This window comes from Cricetulus griseus, assembly GCF_003668045.3.
Source record: "Cricetulus griseus strain 17A/GY chromosome 1 unlocalized genomic scaffold, alternate assembly CriGri-PICRH-1.0 chr1_1, whole genome shotgun sequence".
Lineage (NCBI taxonomy): Eukaryota > Metazoa > Chordata > Mammalia > Rodentia > Cricetidae > Cricetulus > Cricetulus griseus.
In genome coordinates, this window is record NW_023276807.1 from 22,180,756 (window position 1) to 22,202,228 (window position 21,473).

Consider the following 21,473-nt stretch of genomic DNA (forward strand, 5'->3'; position numbering starts at 1 on the left):
CGACCAGCGCTCCACACCACCCCTCAAACTCCCACCTCGCCGGGGCTCGCGCTTTTTATTGACGCAAGCCTTCCGTTCTCGCGGGAACTCGGGAGCGCGGGCCGGGAAAGGAGAGCAAATCTTGAAATCTCGGTTGGCGTCGGCGCGGGCACAGCGGCTGCGGGCTCCTAGGGGGCGGGACGCGGAGTCCGGAGGGGGCGGGGCCTCGCCGCCGAGAGGGCGGGACGCAGCGAGAGGGGGAGGGGAGAGCGCCAGGGGCGGGGCCGCGGGCCGGGACCTGTTGAACGCAGGTATCGCTCGCCGGCCGCGCTCCTTCGGGACCGAGGCGACTGCGCATGCTCGCCGGCGGCGGCGCTGGGCCGAGAGCCGAGCACCCCGTGACGAACTGACTGACTCCTGGCTTGCGGTGGTTGCGGTTGCTGCGATGGCGATGTGAGTGGGCCCGGGGCGGGATGGTGCTGACCCGGGTAAGGACGCCTTCCAGCTGGACGCCGAACTCCTCCAACGCACAGGCGCGAGCGGAGGCCGCGCGGGTGGAGAGGTGAGTCCCCCCTCGCTGCCCCGCGCGCCTCCCGACCCTGCGACCCGCTTCGGGTCCCCTCTTGCCCGGGGCCGGACAGGAAGCGGCGGCCTCGTCGTCTGGTCCGGCTCTCACGCCCTGGCCTCAGCCGGCTGCCGGCGGTCGGAGCCGGGTCCTGGGCCCGCTGAAGGTCGGCGGGGACGCGAGGGGCGCGGCGCGCAGCCGGGTGCTCCCAGTCGGCCCTTCCCGCACATCGCGCCCGGTGTCCAGCCCGCCCTCCGCCCCGCTGCGTCTTCGCCGCCCGGCCCCTTCGACCCTCGTTCGCTTTCCCCCGGCTCCAGCGTGCCCTCTGGCCCCGGTGGTCCCTCGGTGTCGGTCCTGCTCTGCGCGATTTGCTTCCCTCGTCTGTGCATCCCCAGTGGATACCTCTTGGCCGTCGCTGACCAGTTTTCTGACTGTTAACACTGTTTTCCTCCTTTGGTACTTCATCGTAGCTCTTTTGTTGGTGTGGGAGGGTGGGTTTGTTTTTGGGGGGGGGGCTTGTTGCTTGTTTTGTTTTCATGCTTAAGCACCCCTTTGCGCTAGTGTTCTGTGTTCCACCTTGGCTTCAGAGGGCCCCCACTATCTTACCTGGTACCCCGCTTCATTGCTTTCTGTCCAGTGGCCCCTAAACCTCCGTGCTGAACCGATTTCTAGACTCTAATCTTGGGTGTTTGGGGTTTTTTTTCATCTGTAAAACTCCTTTTTCTTGTTTGTTTGGATGGAGCCTTTTCATTCAGTCCATTTGTTTTACTTTTTATTACATCCCCAAAGAGTTGTTACACACTCTTGTCTCTTCCGCTTCCTACAGAACCTACTGGGATATGCTCAGTATCCTTAGTGCAGCTTCCAAAGAAATCAGTTTCATCTTTCTTCTCTTGATAATATCACGTAAAGAATGGCAGTACACTTTAAGAAACGTATGCCAGTTCATTTTATGAGAAAGAGTCTGGCCATTTATAAAGAGCTAAGATTTGGCAAAGGTTATGCTCAAGTAAATATAGTTGTCCAGGAACAAATCTGAAATGAAATTTAACAAAAAATTGCTATATAAAATGCATTGATTTGGTGTTTACACTCAACTGTTACCGCTGGTTGCATCATTTTGAGTCTGTTCTCTTTAATAAATGTCTATGGTTTCTGCTAACAGGAATAGGATAACTGCCCATTGAGGAGGAACAAAGGAGAATAGAAGTATTAATCTTTTGAATTGGGCAAAAGAATTTAATTTAAAAAAAAAATGGGAACCTTTCTTCCCTTCATTTCGAGCCAGATCTAATTTAAGGAAAACTTGTGTTTGTGTTGCTAATGGTGTAGTATCGTATTCTGGAGGCATCTGCTGAGGCAATTATTTTCAGTAAAGTTTGCCTTTATTCTAGGGTTGAAGACCAACCGGATTATGTGTTTCATTCTGGAATCTCAAAGCAGCCCACAAACAATAAATTCTTCCTTATGTTATCTATGCCAGGTAGGAATTAAATCTTTCTAATTCTATTTTAAGAAGGGAAATACCAAGGCAAAAAAAAAGTTTAGCTCCTCCTTCAAGGTAGCTGACACAGAAAGCAGAAGGACCAGCTGGTGTTATTAAACCACATTTCTTAGAAGAGCTAGTACTCCCCATGTACGATTGAAGAATTCATCCTACATTTAATTTAAATGCTTTTTCAGATGCAAATAAAATCATTGCTATTTGTCTAAGATGCTTGCTCTCCTCTAAAAGCAGGTCTTTTTATTCATACGGAACTATCCATTAGAAAGTCACCATCCACACATTCTTGGTATTATAGTGAGCTGCTTTTATTTTCTTTGAAATTAAATAAGGGTTCTATGATCTACAGCAGGCACAGGACTAAATGTCAAGAGGTTTGAACCCATATGTAACTCAATAATAGTTTGTGGAAGCACTTAACCCCTACCTCAGTGTTTCCACCTGTAGAGTGTGTAGTAACAACAATGCAGGCAACCCAGTAATCTATCTGTAGTCAGCCCATCATTTAAACATGCTTAGGGCCACCACAGACAGAAATTACCGTGTAAATATGTAATTTTTTGTTTGGTTTTATACTAGTAACAATAAAGTTGACTGCTTAAATCCCTTAAGATCAAGCTCAACAGTTTTTAAAGTCCCCCAGATTTCTTTGTAATATTTATTAGAATACGAGTGAACTATGGACCGACTTAAATTAGTTAATGTTCAGACACAATGAGCAGATACTGGATCACTCGGGATGTAAAAAGATCAAAATGCTTTATTTGCCAGGAGTTGATACTCAAAGGAACTACAAGAATTCTCTTTAGTTACTCTGTAGTGGTGTTATTGTCTTTATGTTCACTTTAATTTCTGTAAACTGTAGGCCCTGGAGACTTCTGGGTCACGAGAGATTGTTTAGGAGATATAAAAGGCAAGGATTTCCTTTGCTTTGAACTGAGGTATTGAGGAAAGAACCACTCAGTGAACTGTGTGACCTGTGTGTGTGTTTATTTCAGTAAGTAAGTGGAGATAGAGCCTAGATGTTTAAAGTGAGTGGGGGCAGCTTATTTTCAGTGGCAGGAAGAAGGTTGAGGAATGAATAGGAACCAGGTGCAGAGTCGTGATAGAGAGAGGATTCTTACTGGATCCAGAGCCTTTTAGTTAAATTGCACATGTCGTTATGTGTACATGTTTTCAGGGGTTTAGTGAGGCACCTCCCCAGTGGTTGCATGTTTTAAAGATTGGAAGTTTTTAACTTGTATTCACATGTTTAGTTATCAAGGGCATGCTAAATATAAAGCTTGACCTCTTTAATAGATATATAAAGGTGCCAGTTACACTGTGCCATTAAAGGATATCTCCTACTTAGATAACCTCTTACTTAGTTCTTGTTTTTAATGAAACCAACTTTTTTTTTTTATCTCTCAACCAAGAAACTGTTGTTCTAAGAAAATTACAGTGTATATTTTCTTTTATGGAGTTTTGTCAGACCAATCATAATACAGAAATTATTTCTAAGTATCTCATGAATATAAAATTTGGGTTTGACCAAATTCAGTGGGTTCTCGAAAGGCATCTAGAACATTTCTGTTGCTGCATTTAGCAGCAATTAATTTAGTCTGACCTAGAATTGGTATTCCTGTATTGAATCCCTTGAGGTTGTCGTATAGAATGCAATGGCAGCATTCCTAGTTGTTTTTAGAACAGTGGTGACTGTCATACCAGTGATGGATGTGTTCAATTAGACTTGGAAATGCTGCTTCCCCCCATGTGTAAGTAACACTATCAGGGATTATCTCAGTGTAAGACCATGGAAGCCTGTGTACCTCCACCTATCACTTTCATGGAAGCCTGTGTACCCCCAACTATCACTTTTTTTTTTTTTTTTTTTCCGAGACAGGGTTTCACTGTGTAGCTTTGGAGCCTATCCTGGTGGCATTTGCTCTGGAGACCAGGCTGGCCTCGAGCTCACAGAAATCTGCCTGCCTCTGCCTCCTGAGTGCTGGGATTAAAGGCGTGCGCCACCACCAACGCCTGGCTCCCAACTATCACTTTGTCTTTTAGAATTGAGAGCTCCAGATTTTCAGACTGCTGTCATCCTTACTCAGCTTTAAGACTCAAAAATAGTGCTCTATTCAGGTGGACAAGGTTAGAACGCTGGCTTTCACCAGTCCCTTTATGTAAAATTCGTAACTACTTTGTCACCATACATTAATGTAATCCTTGCAGAGGAGTTTTGAAGTAGTCCTCATACAGGTGATCCAGGGAGATGTTAGGAGTGAAATCAGTTAAAAAAGAAAATAAAATAGAAGAGTCTCTGAGTTTCTAATTGAATCTTCAGTAGGTTCCCCCCAAGTCTTTACAAAGATCTTCATTGGATTTTAATTGAAGCTAATCATTCTGCAATTAAAGTCCCCTGTCCTATACATAAAGATATTTTCAAGCCATACACTTGAAAAATATAACTAGTTTTACTTGATCTGTATTATTTTGAACAGATCAATATAATGAATTTCCTTCAATATAATGAATTTAAAAATTAATGATAAAAATCACATCATCCTGTACCAAATACCATGTTTAGTGCTTTGTGTATATTGTCTTTTAAGCATTGCTTTTCCAGCTAGGGATTATAAAATTATTTCCATTTGAGAAACAGGTTTAAATCTGAATTAGAATCCAGGTCTGGTGTCAGAGTGCTAGTAGTAGAATAACAACTACAAGGAAGCATAGGATGTCAAGAAAACATTTCTTGCAATATTTTTCTAGAAAGTTGTGGTTCTTTCACTCTGAGTATTTTTTCCTTGGGATAACCAAAAAAATATTTTAAGCACTGTTGAACACACCCTTAAACTAGACATTTGATGATCACTGTGGTTCACTAGGCTTTTGTAACTTGGACTCTTCTGATGTCTTAAAGGTTTATAATAGCATGCCATATTCAAAGGCATTCTATCCTATGGTGTTGGCAGAATTGTTTTCACATTAATGTATCCTTTAAAGGTTTGTATGAACTGCTTTTAGGAGATGAATATTCCTATTGTCCAGTCCATTGTCACATGAAAAGTTCTTTGTTCACTCTGTTCTCATGTCCAGAAGGAAACAAAATAAATCTAAGGATAACTAATGCTTCCTATTGTATTTCTTAAAATTTGCTGCCCTTTTATGCCATTGACACATTTTTCTAATATCCACAGTGTTTTTTCCTAAAGAGTGTCTACTTATCATTTCTAATATTAGTAATAATGCATTTCCTTTCTGACAGTCAGCTGTTTAAACACAAGCTTTGAAGAAACCAGAAGAGACAGTCTCTTCAAAGTATACTTTTGTTTGTGTGGCTGTGGGTGTGAGAACTTTAGGATTTCATTGGAGATACTGTTGATTGCATGGGAAACTGAATATAGTTAATTTAGTAAGTATAATTTTTTCCCATTAGTGTTGTGTTCTAATTTTTCCTTTAGTGGGCATATTCATCTATGATCATATTCATTCATGATCATTAACTGTTTTTTATAGCAGTACTGGTATGGATTATAAGTTTTATAAGAGAGGGTATTATAAGTCCAAATACAGGCAATGGGGTTGAACACATTTTAATTCTTTGTCTTTTTTCATTTTTTCTTTCTATGTGACTGAAATAGTTTCCTTTCTATGTGACATTGAAACAAACATTTTGAACCTTAATTTCTATACTTATAGGAGAAAGAAATCAAATAGGATAATTAAAGCTACCAGTGCAGGAGTTGCTGCGCCAAGTTGTAAGCGCCTATATTTGCTTTTATTTTACTCTGCTGTTTGGTCTGTATTTGGTATCCCCGGTGGAGAACAAAGCTTTCCAGAAACATGTCTGTCAAACTCTCTTGCCTTTCCTCTGGAAGGTCTGTCCTCTCTCCCCTCCCCATAGAAGACAATCTAATTCTGTATCTTAAAACTTTCTGTAATTCATGCTGGGAATGGCTGGTAAAGTTCTAAGTTCAGAGTTTACATTTGATAAATGAGGAATGCCAGGAAAAATATCTAGATATATGGTTTTCCTTACTTAATGTGTCCTCTTTATTTGTAACACGTTTCGTGAGCTCAGTTTTGCTGTGAGTCACCCTTCTGAATGAGTGGCTTTACTGCTGAGAGTATGTATGTGCAAGTGCTTCTGAATACAATAAGAAAAGGTTAAAAGCTATCTGAGTGGTGGTGAACTTCAGAGGTTGCTGCATGCCAGGTTGGCTGGGCCATTGAGGGCAGGGTATAATCCAGTACTGACCATGGCTGGCTCCTTCAAGAAGCTTACAAAAATGGATAGGGTGTCCTGGCCTCAGCCAGCCTAAAAAGGAATGTAAACCTAAGACATAAGATTTGCTCAGATACTTAGAATCATCCAGCCAGTGCATGCATAATCACATGACCAGAATTTACACACGATAGCAAGCTTGATACAAAGGCTGCAAATCTAGATGTCACCAGCTGATTGTTTTCTGTATATATGCTTTAGTTTATGACTTTGTCAAGATTATTGAAAAGTAGCTACGTAAATTTGGAGTTCTAAATTTAGACTGAAACTCAGGAAAGCTAAACATTCCTTCCATCAGGAGGCCCATCTTCCTACTACTTGTTGGACTACAAACAGGATTATTAAAATAACTTTCGTTACAAGAAAACAGCATTCTGAAGACTTGTAGGATTCCTCCTATTTAAGGCTTTCTAATAATTTCTTTAGAGAAAGCCAAGAAAATTGACACAAACGTTATATTTATTGCTATTAAATGCATTGAGGTAACCCTATTCTAACCTCATTAGAAAATCTCTGTCATATTTCTAATTAACATACTTAAATTTAACTGTTCGTCTTAGATATTTTTCCTATTGCTGGTTGCAAATCCCAAGTATCAGTCTTAGTTCCTACTTAATATTAATGTGCTATTGCTTCATTTGAGATCGGTTTCCATGTCTGTCACCTATGTGAGCCAAAAATTTTGTTTTGTTTCAGTAGGTGGTATCATTGTGTGGATTATCACTATTACAGGTTATGATTCCATTTATCTTATAGTCCCTAAATTACAAGTATAATTCAGAAACTAGCTGTTGCCTCTACCATACAGGAAGGTAGCCCCTGTATTCCTTGAGCTGACAAGAAGCATGGCATCTCTAATTTGTTCAGCTCCTTTTCCATCTGCCTTAGTAAACAGAATATCCCAAGGGTGTTTGTGATCCTGTAGTTGAAGAGTTAACGCTGCTCCTTGATTTCTGTGAGAGCAATTAATTTCTGTGGTCTCCAGTCCATCTTAAGAGACTTCTGAGCTTTGCCTTGCAGTTCAAGGTGCTTCTACATCCAAAGTGTTCTAAAACACTAACAGCATCTGAGTTGAGGACGTGTTTCAGGATCAGTGTGGTTGATATGGGAGCATTTCTTGCGCTTTCTTAAAGTCCATCCCTTGGCAGTTATTTGGTGCTAATAGCTGTCTTAACTGCTCTGATGGGAGGTTGGTATCTTGGTATTCTTAAAAGCTCTGCATGGCAGTATTATGTGTTTAATACTGCTTCTGGGGCCGTTAGTGTATACACACTAGCCAGTTAACAAGACAGCTTAGTGTAAATAGACTGATATACAGTAGAAGTTTGTGAGTGCATGTAATGTAACATTTTCTAGTAACTACGTATTTTAAACACAAGTGAAATAAGTTTTGAGGGACTGGTGAGATGTCTCAGCAGACAAAGGTCCTTGCTTCCACTCTGAGGACCTGGAACCCACATAGTAGAAGGAAAGAATCTACTCCTGCAAGTTGTACTCTAACTTCTTCATGTATGTCATCATTGTGTGCCCCTGCATGTTAAATACATAAAAATGCTGAAAAATAGGGGAAACAGGTAAAATCAATTTTAATAATAATTGTGGGTATTCTATCTAAAATACTACCTTGAGACATGTCAGTATAAGTTCTGAAGAGATGGCTTCATGGTTAAGAATACTTGCTACACTCGTAGAGGACTTGAGTTTGGTTGCCAGGACCCATATCAGGCAGCTCACAGCCACTGGGAAATCCAGCCCCTGTGGGCACCTGTACACAAATACCCATACATACACAATAAATCAAAAGTTTTAAATATGTTTAAAGACATGTTGTGCTGGATAATTTATGTCAACTTGACACAAGCTAGAGTTATCTGAAAGGAAAAAAACGTCACCTGAGAAAATGCCTCTATAAAATCTGGCTCTAGGGTATTTCTTAATTAGTGATTGATATGGGAGGGCCCAGCCCATTGTGGGCTCTCCCTAGGCTGGTGGTCCTGGATTCTATAAGAAAGCAGGCTGAATAAACATGGGGAGCAAGATAGTAAGCAGCACCCTCCATGGCCTCTGCATCAGCTCCTGCCTCCAGTTTCTTGCCCTGTTTGAGTTCCTGTCCTGGTTTCTTTGGATAATGAACAGTGATATGGAGGTATAAACCAAATAAATCCTTTCTTCCCTAACTTGCTTTTTGGTCATAGAATCCTTAACTATTAGGTCATAGAACCCTTAACTAAGACATATGTCAATGCAAAATGAAATGTTTACATGATTTTTATATTACAGCTTCAAAATTCATTATATATGTCAGCATATTTAAGTATACTCCTTTCTTGTTGTTTGTTTTTAGAGACAGAGCTCACTGTATAGCCCTGTCTGGCCTGGGACTAGCCATGTTAACCAGTCTGGCCCCAAACTCACAGAGATCTCCTGCCTCTGCCTCCTGAGTGCTAAGATTAAAGTGTGTAATGCCATGTCTGGCCCTAATATTTTTAATACTCTACATATAATGCTTAAAATAGTATCAGCACAATAAAGCTATGCATAGTAGGTACCTTAGGATTTCTTTTGCTGTGAAGAGACACCATGACCTTGGCAACTCTTTAAAAGAAAACATTTAAAGTTTCAGAGGTTTAGTTCATTATTGTCACATAGAGAAGCATGGCAGCAAGCAGGCAGACATGGTGCTGGAGAAGGAGCTGAGAGTTCTACATCTTAATCCGCAGGAACTAGAAGTGAACAGTGACCCATACTGGGGGTAGCTTGAGCATGTGAGACCCCAAAGCCTGCCCCCACAATGCACACTCTCCATAGACCAAACATTCAAATATGAGTCTGTGGGGGCCATACTTAATTCAGATCACCACAGTAGAGAAATCTAGCATGGCTTTCATGTTAGATTGAGATTAAATTAAGAAACCATTCTTCAGTCACATTAGACACCTCTTTGTTGTGGTCTCCATGTTGGACAGAGCATTTCAGAAAGAACAAGAATAACTTACAGATTTTTTCCCCCTTTGAGAGAAAACTAACTTTTCCTGAGGTATTACAAGGTAATTTTTTTCTCCCTTCCTATGAGATTTGCTTGGTGGGGCTGAGGAAATTATTTTTTTGTCTCCATAAGGGCTTTTCAGCATGAATTTCTCACTGAGTACCAGAGTCATTGCCTTGTCTAGATTGGGCTCAGCTGAATTATCTGTTGGTGACTTAGGAAATCGTGCAGATTGGATTCCTGTTTGATGGGCCTACAGATTATTGAGATTTATATTCTGTTTTTCCAGGGCTAGAAGAGTAAACCATTTAGTCTCAGACAAGTCAGCTGATTCTGATAGCTTCAGAGACCAGGATTAAATTGATGGACTCTGAGCCAGCCCTAGACTGTTCAAAGGCTGTGAAGCTCATGACTTGTGGTGACTGCTGAAAGGCATTTGCATTGGAGAATGTCCTGTGCATAACTGAGCCAGGAGGAAAGAAGTCCTTTCTAGCAATTTCTTTAGTTCTTGAGAAAGGACAGACCAGGACTTCTCTTTTGAGTGGCATAAAACTCTGCATAAATTAGAAATCATTTTGTTAATCTGTAGAATGAATTTGCACTTTTTGAGTTTGGTTTGGCATGTACAGTTTTTGTCTTTTTCTTTTTAATGAGTTGACAACTTTTAAAAGTAAGATTTCACCTTTGGGGAGAAAGATGACTTCCAGTGTCCTCTTGAGAATTTTCTACTGCCAATAATAGCCACCAAGGATGGACTGTAGATCACAGAAAATATTTGGCTCCTCTTGTAGAGAGCCAGCAAGGATTGAAGGAGCCAAGCAGCATTTACTTAGCATTTCATCATTGAAAAAGACTAGTTTGTAGCAAGAGAATCACAAACATGTTCAATGACCCCAAGAGTCCTCAATTTTTCTTTCTCCTTTTACCTTTTTGCTTTTTCCTTAAGTTCTTTGGTTATTTTTTTTTCCACTTAGCAATTTATAAAAATAAAACCACTTGTGTTTTAGAGGGTAATAGTGATAGTCACAGTGATTTATAAGCATCATTTACATATTTGTACACATTTCTTTTTAAGGAAAGGAGATAGCAGCAGCATAACAAATAGCACAGCAGGATATAGAGAATTGGAATAGAGGGAAATTCTGAATATACACTAATAAAGGAGCTCATTCATCCATGCCTGTTTTTAACATGCCTGTATCATAATTCCATTCTCCAAATTGGTTTATTTTAAATAGGAGAAGAAGCATTTTTATTTATGGAATCTTTAATATTGGTATCTTAATATTCCCTATATTAAATTTGAATAGCTTCTATGTGTCTGTTCATAGGTATGACTCAGTAAACAGTAATCAGAATTCCCCACTTTCCAGAAGTTTATGTTTTAGATGTAAAAGAGTAAGAAGGCTAGATTTGGTAGCACTTGCTTACATTTAAATTATTAGTAGAACTATATTAGTATTCAGAACTAGTCTGGGCTATGTAGCAACATCCTAATTTTACAAGGTAGTAGGTAAAGTGTTGTGGGTTATTTGTATACCTTGTGAAGATATACTGCTGTGATTAGTTTAATAAAGAGCTGAATGGCCAATAGCTAGGTAGAAAAGATAGGTTGAATATCCAAGGAGAGAGAGGAAAAGGAGGAGGAATCTAGGCCCACAGATTACTTCAGAGTGATGCCAACGAGACACAGGGGAATCTGACATACAGAATGAAAAAAAAAGTAAAGCATGAGGCAAAACATAAATTAATATAAAAGGGTTAATTTAAGTTGTAAGGGCTAGTGGAAAAATCCTAAACTAAAGGTCAAACTTTCATAATTAATAAGTGTCTGTGTCATTATTTGTGAGCTGATGGCAAACAAAAAAAGCTTACTACACAGTAAAGTCGTTAATATTTTAAAGGGACATAAGTGCTTAGGAAATAAATAGGGTGTGGCCAGGAAAGGCCTAATTGAGAAGCTGGTATGTGAGTCTAGCCCAAGAGAAGGCAAGGAGTGAGTCATGTGTATACCTGGAGGACAAGTGCTCCAGAAAAAAAATGAATGCAAAAACTTCGGGTGCTGAAGAACAGAAAGGAGGTAAGTATGACTGGAGAAGGTAGATTGCTAGGAGATGAGGTCAGAGAAGTTATAGATGAAGTGCATGCACTGTGTCAAAGAATCATATGACGAAAGAACTGAGCAGTGTCTAAGCTGCTAAGACACACTGGAATCCACAGTCCTTCCCTTCTTTTCCAGTCTTTAAGAGTTTTGGCCTAATCTGTGTGATCAAAACTAGATCATTGTCAAGAGAGTATTCCAGCCTAGAAAAAAATGAAGGTGAAATTCAGGGCAAAGAATTTCCTTTTAAACAAGTAAGGCAGATGCTACATGCATCACTTCAGTTTATATTCCTTGAGTAGGGTCAGGTAGCCACATTCCATGGGTAGGATAACTTGACCATTTGGCTTGGAAAGGAGAAAAGAAATGGCATGCAGTGTGCCAGTCTGCTACTCTAGTCATCGAGATATCCCACCTATAACCTGTCAAAAACACATGGCCTCTCTTCCTAAAACAAAACCGAAAAACAAAACAAGAGCCCTCTGTGTTTTCCATTAATCCTAGGTCATTGAGAGACCTGAAAGTCCAGTTACCTAGAAATAAAACACCTGTCTGCTCTACTCCCATCTGCTCTACACATGTCCGTGTTTTATGATAAAATCAGAAACAGAATTTTAAGATGTCTCCCATTTGGGAAAACAAGCAGTCGGGAACACTTTCTAGCTGAGAGCAATGGTGGACTGGAATGGTGAAGATACTATGTCCTGGCAGTGGAGGAATACCTGTGTTCTTTGCATTAGGAGCCCTCTGATTGCCATCTGGATGCTTCTTCCTTATGTCAGCCTCCGAAAGGCCACATTAAAGCTCATGCTGAAAGTTTGCATACTTTGAAAGGAACAGTTTTCATAGCCTTCTATAGTTTCCTGCTACTGCAGATTTTATAGCTTGCAAGTTACATAGTCATAGGCTTTTGTAGGTTATTTCTTTGACAAATACTGTTTTGTTAAAGAAAAATAAGATTTTTATGATTTTTTTCTCTATACTATTTTTTGTGACAGTGACTCACTAAACTTTTATGGATGTGGCTCATATACTTGCCCTTTCTGTACACCTACTTCATTTTAATAGCCTTATTTCAGTGAGATTCATCTTTATCTCTCATTTTATTGGCCGTCGTATATATGTAACAACAGGCACTGTCGGCAACACCTTTAACCTAATCTTAACTTATTATGTCAACAATTTTTAGAATTCCTTTAAGAAAGATACTTATCCTGGTTTGGGTTATTGGAGTACTTGGCTGCAAAGCTCCAGTTTCTGCTCCTTTATTTCCTTCCATCTTTACTTACAAATTGGCCAAAGTAAACACAGCAGAGAACCATCCACACAACCAGTTTTGTGATTCTTTCCAACTGCTTTTCTGGGGCTCTGGACATACATGGACACCTAGTTCTGGAGGTTATTGTAGATATTTTTATTGGTTGTTTTGCTCTATGTAAGAGAGTTTATCAGTATTTTTGTAGTATGTTTCCTTGTTGCCTGGTATGTAATTACTAAGCTAATGCCAGTTATCTTTTTGTTGCAACTGTATCCTACTTCTGATAATTATTAATTCATGTTTTAGGATTCTATTATAGCTGTACCCTACTTCCCATAATAAATTCTTTGCATAAGAAAAGCCCAATTATTCTAACAGAGATCTCAAAATGAAAAGAGCTTAAAAAAGATCTAAGTTTATCTCTCACACTTGTAATAGGCTACTACCGGTTTATGTGAGATGGGTGCTCATACCTTAAAGGGGATGAAAATCTAAGGGAATCAATCCCTGGGGACTGAAATCCTAAGGTCTTTTTGTTAGCTTTCTGCTGTACTGTATGGGCTTACTGTGTTTCTTGTGATTACGGAGCCCATTGGGATCCAGAACTGACTTGCACTTATTTCTATGAAATGGGGAGTCTTTATCTAAAAATACATTGATTTGATTTATATTAATCTTTATTATTATTATTGATGAGATTACTAAAGTAGCAGCCTTAGGTCTTGGCACAGTCTGTCTACACCATCATGACAGATGAAAAAAGTGAAGAATGAACATGATCCTTACTTTAATGTTTTGTAACACAATTATATTAAAGGCAGTTTTTTCATCTAAATATTTGAAATGTAAAGAAAACTACAGCAAAGTTAGGCAATCTTTTGTAATTATTTTAAATACTATGTTTTATGCATATGTGTCTTATGAAATATATGCATGCATATATATGAAATTACAAAATAATCACTAATCTTAATGTAAATGAATTCTATATCTTAAAAATTAATGGTAAGCTTCCAGTGTTTTAGGTGTTCATTGAGAAGTGTTTTTGAAAGTACTCTATATTGTACTGTGCAATCTACATATGGGAATCCTTAATAGAAACACATAATAGTGATGAAGTTATAATGTATTCCCAAGCCTTGAGGATGTAGGTCCTATGTGTAAATTGTGAATTTTAAGTAATTAAACATAGGTATCTTTAAGATAAATTTTGTATCTCTAATTTTGTTTAAGATTTTATTGTTTCTTCTAGGGGGAACAATATATTTTTAACAAGAATCAGTAACTGGAAATACAAGATTGGTTATTTAATAATGTAAAATGAAGATTTGATCAGCAGAGGTAAGCATTTGGCATTTCTTTTGCATGTAATTCATCATAGGTTAGAATATTTGCTGAATTTCAGGGAAGTCCTTTTTCAAGATCTGTGAAGCCTGGAGATTTTACTATGCTTATATGCTAATGAATTTCTTACCATGGTGCCATAAGGTTGGCAGAAAACACTGGACTCACCAATCAAGGACAAAAATGGTTTATACTCACAGCATTCTAGCTAGAGTGCCAGGTAACAACTACATAGGAGTAAATTATATTATAGAAGGGGAGCCCTGAGCTAAAGGATCCTGACGCTTCGATAATGGGCAGTGAACCCACCTTGTTCTCTGCCTTGGAAGGCTGTACTGTGTAGAGTAGTCTGCAGATCTGCTCTTTGCTCTAAAGTGAGACCCTCTCTCTGATGTTTAAAACTGTGCAAATGTCCCTGAATAGAGAGCCCGGAATAAAGTTCGTCAGTGTCTCTGCTTGGACAAGGAACACCGGTAGTAGAGATCTCCCAATGTTTCTTTTCTCTAAATTGCTTTTGAGAATCTGTGCTCTTGGTAAGGATGTTCGTTATTTTTCTGAAATAGTGAAGATAGAAACCACTGAAAACACCAACACTGGGTAACTGTTTAAACTGTAACTTGCTCACAGTATAAAAGTTACACTTAAAATAATGTTATTTATACACTCATTGGCTTAATATATTAATGTTCCTCAGAAAATTGTCTGAAATGAGTAGATTAGAAATGTGCATGCCATGGACACCAATTTTACAAAAGAAAAGTTGTACTAATGCACTCATATGACTCTATCTATATATTTCAATGGATATATGAATGCTTTAATTTTCACTTGCCTGTGTGCCTTTTGTTTTAACTTCTGTGAAAATGAATGCTTTTAGGCTTTTATAATAATTTTTTTAAAATTCAAAAGTACTTTGTTCTTTAAGAAATATTTTCTTGACAAAAAAATCCATTCATGGATTATCACATGAATGTCATCGGGAGAAAGAAATGTTAGAAAAGCTTCACAACCAACCATTCTTAAGTGGTAACTGCTGTCGGCAGTCTTTGGAGTCTAGTACTATTTAGTTGGATTAACCTGAGTTTGGCTTATAAACTGGCATTTCTGTTGTGCTTCTCATGACTCCTTCCCCTTTTTTAACTAAGGTGCTGTTACCAGATTTGTCCTCTGGGTATAAATTAAAAATGACTGAAGTTCAAGCAATGGTAGAATTCTCCGTGGAGCTAAACAAGTTCTACAATGTGGATTTATTCCAAAGAGGGTATGCATTTTATAGTAAGAATTTAATTACAGATTCTGTTAACATATATATATATATATATATATATATATATATAATATATATATATAAAAAAACAATGATCTGTATTTGGGTGATTATAGTCTAAGTGATTGCATTTAACTAGATATATGGGGATAATGCTGGATATATTTAATATATATTTATGAGTTTGTATTGATCATTGAGGGGGTGCTCTAATGAAAATGTTCTATCTCATTTTTCAGTTTAAAAGCATATTGTTATCATGAAGGAAAGTTATTTACAAAGAAACCGCTGAATTGATATACAAAGCATGTGTGCTGAAGCTTCAGTAGGTATAGGAAAGTGTAGAAATCAAGCAGAACATTTTTCTGGGTTTGTTTATTATTAAAGTCATTACAGTGATAATAGCAGCAATAGGAAAACATAGCCCAACACTGTTGTGCAGCCTGAGGCATTTCCGTCCCATTTAGAGATCTCCATTCAGAGAAAGCCATATCTTTGATGCTCTGCAGAAAAGTATTTCACAGTGAGCCAGGGTAAAGCAGTTAGCTTACCAAGACAAAGTACGATGTGTTCTCAAGAGTCAGCATTTAAGAGGAACAAAGAAAGAGAATTGTTTAGGACAATTGCAGTCCATATCCAAGATGTGAGCTTTTCAAGAGATAGTCCCATTTCAGTGTCATTGTCTATATGACTCTTTATCTCAGTGATATGAGAAAAGTGCATAATTTACAAGTTTTAAAGATTAAGCAAATCTTAAAATTCAAGTTAAAAATTAAGGAAAATTATATGAGCTGGTTTACTTTTAGTTATTTTAAAAATTCTTTTTGTCAGTGAAAATTTAAGGTGGTTTTTTTTAGGTGCATTGTTTTGGTTTAATGAAGCAAAACAAGTACTAATATAGTAAATTTCAAGATTACAAAGACCCTAACCCTAAATAATCCTAGTTTATTTGTTGTTTAAGATTTGTTCTCATTAGTGTGTGTGTGTGTGTGTGTGTGTGTGTGTGTGTGTGTGTGTGTGTGTATTAATGTAGGGCCTACAGAGGCCAAAAGGGGGCATCAGACATCCTGGAGTTTAAGTTACAAGTGGTTGTGGGTCACCTGACAGGAGAGCTGGGAACTGAACTTGGGTCCTCTGCAAAATCACTATCCATTTTTAACCACTGAACTGTGTCTCCAGCCCGTTTGTTTTTAGCATCCTTGTTTGAGAGGTCTTTAGGAAAACAGGCATTATCTTCATAGGCAATTTTGAGTTTATACTGAAGTGTCTTGGCTTTCAGTAGGAAAAGCAAACTAGATCCTAGGGTGAGGGACTTCTTTTTCCCTTTGTGCCCCCTTTTTCCTGTCTGTTTATTCTACCTCACAGAGATAGAGCTAAAATTACCTCACAGAGATATGGCTAAAATTTAGGTAAGACTTAAATAAGTAAAGGATGAAATGAAAAATTCTTTTAATAGGAAAGCAGCTTGAGCCAAGTCTTGAAAATACAAACATTATTTATTTAGTTAATTTATTTGGGGTTTTGTGTTTGTTTGTTTTGTTTCTTTATGATAGGGTTTTACCACACAGCCTTGGCCGCCCTTAAACTCATGAAAAGTTCTTGTTGCTTAGTCTCCCAAGTGCTGGGATTATTATGGGTATGTACCACCAAGGGAATATGTTATTTTTTAAGGGTATTTAGGAAATTAGATGTCTTCTAAAATTCTAGAAAAGGTCATAAGGAAAGTAAAGCTGTGTTTCTAATAGCCTTTAGTGTCTGGAGATGAGTTGATACTATGGATTTAGGTAACAGTGAGTCATTTCCAAATAAGAATAGAATTATTACTACTATTACTACTACAAGTACTTGTTAACATGAGAACTTATTTATTTTTTGTTGCTGTGTTAAAACACCATTAATAAGGCTACTTATAAAAGAAAGCATTTAATTTGGGCCTTACAGTTTCAGAGGATTAGAGTCTGTGGTGATGGAGTAAAGGCATGGCAGCAGAAACAGCTGAGCACTTAATATCTTGATCCTCAGGTTGGAGGCAAAGAGAATGAAAAATACACACTCTGGGAATTAGTCCCAGTTTTTTGAAACCTCAAAGCCCTTTCCAGTGACATCCTCCAACAACACCACACCTCCTAACCCTTTCTAAACAGTTCCACCAACTGGGAATTAAGATTTCAAACATAGGAGTCTATGGAGGCCAAATTCCTTCAAACCACTACACATGGTAAATTGATGGTTGTGTGGAAGAAATAGAGGTACAGTCTAGAATGGTGGTTCATATGTGTAATTCCTAGTGCTTGGAAAAGAGGTACAAAGGATCATTAGTGAAAGATTAGCCTGGGCTATGTAAATGTTTCAGGCTAGCCTGCACTGCACAGGAAACACTTTTCAAAGACAAAAAGAAATTAGCGCAGCCAGGCATCTGCAGTGACTCTCAACTGTAACTCTGAAGGGCTGTACAGCATGCTGTGCTATCCAGTGCTCAGGTCCATAGTCTGCTGACTCTGTTCCCTGTATTCCAGAAGAAATGAGGAAACAAAACCTGGTAAAAGTAACTGCATCTATGGGCTGGAGAGATGTCTCAGAGGTTAAGAGCACTGACTGCTCTTCCAGAGGTCCTGAGTTCAATTCCCAGCAACCACATGGTGGCTCACAACCATCCGTTATGAGATCTGGTGCCCTCTTCTGGTGTGCAGATATACATGGAAGCAGAATGTTATATACATAATAAATAAAATCTTAAAAAAAAAAAAAAAGTAACTGCATTTATTTCTAGTCTGGCTAAACAAGAAGAGGAAAACATTAATTCCTCTCCACTGTTCCTGTGGCAGTCTAGCAGATTTACAGAAAACCATGAGACAGTCCAGAAGAGATGTAGATGAGTTGTAAGACAGTTTGACTAGATCCTTCGCAAGGGAAAAGGCCACTGGGCCTCGGGTTTCTGGTTTCTTCATTCCCTGTTAGGAGTCCATTTTTTATTAAAGTTCAGGCCTAGGGAAAAGGGCTTGAATGTTCTGTAAGATTCCCCCATTTTCTTTTTTAGAAAAGCTCTTGGGTTTTTTTTTGTCCCTACCTTTTTAGGGACATAGAGTTCTTTGTCCATAGTCCTTTCTTTTAACAGATGTGGGGCAGGAAGTCTTGTATGTTCAGAGATTTGCTTCAAGTTTAGCCTGCTTGCTAAGTTCAGCCTGCTTCCTATCACACCTTTGCAAAGGCAAAGGGAGGGGTGGAATAGGGTGGTGGACTTGTGGTAAATGGTTGATGACTAATTACCTGTCTATAGCATTTAGTTCATCTCCTCTGCCACCAGGTCTTGTGCTAGCCTGGCCTCACAGTGGTAGGTGATGGATAACTACATAAGTACAGGAAGAGATGTCCTAGCTTTAAAGAGTTTGTATTTGAGAAGATTTAGCTTGATTTTACCATCTTATTAAGAAAATGAAAATAGCCTGCTATGCTTTTCTCTGCTCCAGTCTGTTCCATGTGGCCTCTCATTTATCAGTAGTCTATCTAGCCTTACTTAGTTCTCACAACAGAAGTTTAAAAAAAAAAATCAATGTCTCTTGAATTGGCACATTGTTTCTTCTACTGCAGTCTGTTGGTTTAGAAAGTCACAGAACCTAGCCTGGAGTCCAGTCTGCTATCTTTTTCTACTTAGCACATGGCCATATCTTATAAGCCCATCTCTAGATAAAATCACTACTAATACTTGGGGATTAGAGTTCTGTGGGATCGTGCCTATAAACTTCCTAAAAAAGCATTGTCAATATGAGAATGCCTGCTTACAGCCTACCTTAATTCTTTTGGTGAATTTTGAAGAAAAATGTATGCCTACATTCTTGATACAATCTTTGATTCATCTTTTACTGTGGATCATTTAGAACAGAATCAAACTTTTTTTATCTTTAATTTTCCAGCTCTCAAGTCCTAGTCCCTCTGTAGTCCCTGAAGCCTGTAATAAAGTGACTGATTCTTTCTTCAGCTTTTTCTTTCTTGTTCCATCTTAAAGTGCTTAGCTAGTAGCACCCATTTAGGATTGCTTTTTCCCCGTCCAAAAGTTTCTTAGGACATTGTCTAATTTCATCCTAAGTTATTATAGACAGCATATTTTGTCATTTCATAACAAAAGTTACCATTTTTCTAATCTCCTGTTGTTTCTTTATTTTTCTGCCTTGTATAATTTAGATTGTCCATAAAGTCATTGTGTTAAATTTTTGTTATAGTAACAATCCTAGTTATTGGTTTCTCCATTTTTCATTTATTACTGTGGTACTGCAGCTGTAAACAGCTAATAACAAGCATAGAGCTTACAGTAGCATTGCATCAAATATGTGTTTCTGCTTCTAAGGATGTATTAGCACAATAGTTCTGCTAAGCTGTTTTGGCTTGGATAATCTTTGCTGGATTCACTCATCAATCCAGTCAGCTGGCAGATTGAGTGAGTATAGCTGATGCAGAATGGCCTCAGCTTGGCAGACACAGCTTTCTTTTAGTTTTTCATTCTACATCTTGTTATGGAGTGGGCAAGGATTCAAAGAAAGAAACCATTCAGAGAGACCTCTTAACATTTAGAATTGGCCAGAGGCACACTAAAGCATGTATATGCCTGCATACATACAAATAGGTGAGTAAACAAAATAAAAACAATTTCAACACTATATATACACGTGTGTGTGGGGGGGGCACAGCACATAAGTGGAGATCGGAGGGCAGCCTGCAGAAGTCATTGTTTTCTTTCCTCCTGTGGTCTACACATACCACTTTCAAGCCATCAGATCCGATGACAAGCAACCTCAGTGCACTGAGCCATCATTACCACATACTACCTTTTTTAAAACACTTTTACCTCATGCAATTGTTTATAAGAGTTCCATGAAGGCTGGGGAAATGGCTCAGAAATTAAGAGCACCGACTGCTATTCCAGAGGTCCTGAGTTCAATTCCCAGCAACCACATGGTGGCTTACAGCCATCCGTTATGAGATCTGGTGCCCTCTTCTGGTGTGCAGATATACATGGAAGTGGAATGTTGTATACATAATAAATAAATAAATCTTAAAAAAAAAAAGAGTTCCATGAAAAATGTATCACAGGAATGCATTCTTACTCTATTAAACATTACATTCATATGTTATATTTGATTATATATCTCTTAGATTTTTTTAGGGCTATAATTATTGACTTAATCTAAAGGCTAAAATTCAGTAGAGTTTGTAAGAAGAATGCCCAAGTGAAGCTGTTTCCTTTAGGATTCATTACAGAACATAACAATGTCTGGTTGTTTCTTTTGTGACAAGATTGATTCAAAGGTTATCAACCCGGTGGACCCTTACAAGGTTTTCTCTAATCTAGTTGATAGTGTCCTTTGAAGGTCTTTTCCTAGAGTGATTGTTTTATTAGCAGTTTCAAAACAGTGCCATTCTAATTCTCTTACTCCTTTTGGCATTATTAACTGGGATTCTAGAAAGAGAAACATTACTTTTGGTTACTCTGTGTAGAAAGGCATGAGGTTTTGTTTCTCTTGTTCAGTTATTTTCCAGAGTTTTCATTCAGTAGCAGAATATAGATTTCTTAGCATGTTTAATGATATTGCTACACTTTTTTCTTTCATGTTCATAGGACACTCCTTGGCTTCACACATATCTAATCACATTGTTCTGAACCAAGTGTATCAGATACACTTGGATACACTTGGAATTGGCTTTTCTAACTATTTTATTTCTTTTTTATTTTTATTTTTTGGTGTTTTTCTTCCATATTATCTCTACTTTTGTGGTGATAATTATAGTTATTGCCAAAAAGTCTAAGTATGAAACAAAATATTTGCTGATTTTACATAATACTAGGTAAAATACTGTGACAGTATACAATAGTGCTAATTATGGGAATATGTAAACAGGGTGGGAAATTAGTCCTGTGCCAAATCCAGGCCTATCTGTTGGTTCATTGCATCCATGGCTATTTTTCCTCAGCACAGGGAAGAGTCATCACAACAGAGTATGTGACCCACAATTAGAGAGATTCGAATTATTGAGCCCTTAAGTTCATTGGTCTTGGGTGCAGAATATTTAGATAGTGTCCCATCCTTTACAACTATCCAATAGGTTTTCCCTAATGTATTCTAACTGGGATGCTTTCATTCTTAGAAGAAAATTACAGCCATTATTTATTATAGGATGCAATGTAATGTTTTAATATAGAAGATTTTGG

General features: G+C 38.4%; 1 protein-coding gene across 6 annotated transcripts in view; it reads left to right on the forward strand.

The window, feature by feature from the left end:
• The first annotated feature begins 261 nt into the window (after positions 1 to 261).
• Positions 262 to 21,473, forward strand: part of Fam135a (family with sequence similarity 135 member A) — a 69,547-nt gene continuing 48,335 nt past the window's right edge. Inside the window, exons 1-5 of one of the 6 annotated variants that reach the window (XM_027392814.2) lie at positions 262 to 541; positions 1,939 to 2,027; positions 5,296 to 5,442; positions 13,913 to 14,001; positions 15,150 to 15,265. In XM_027392814.2, coding sequence (XP_027248615.1) covers positions 15,189 to 15,265 — 77 coding nt within the window. In that variant the 5' untranslated portion in view covers positions 262 to 541; positions 1,939 to 2,027; positions 5,296 to 5,442; positions 13,913 to 14,001; positions 15,150 to 15,188. The remainder of the gene's footprint in view (positions 542 to 1,938; positions 2,028 to 5,295; positions 5,443 to 13,912; positions 14,002 to 15,149; positions 15,266 to 21,473) is intronic. The other 5 variants (XM_027392812.2, XM_027392819.2, XM_027392817.2 and 2 more) reach the window with 5 other exon arrangements.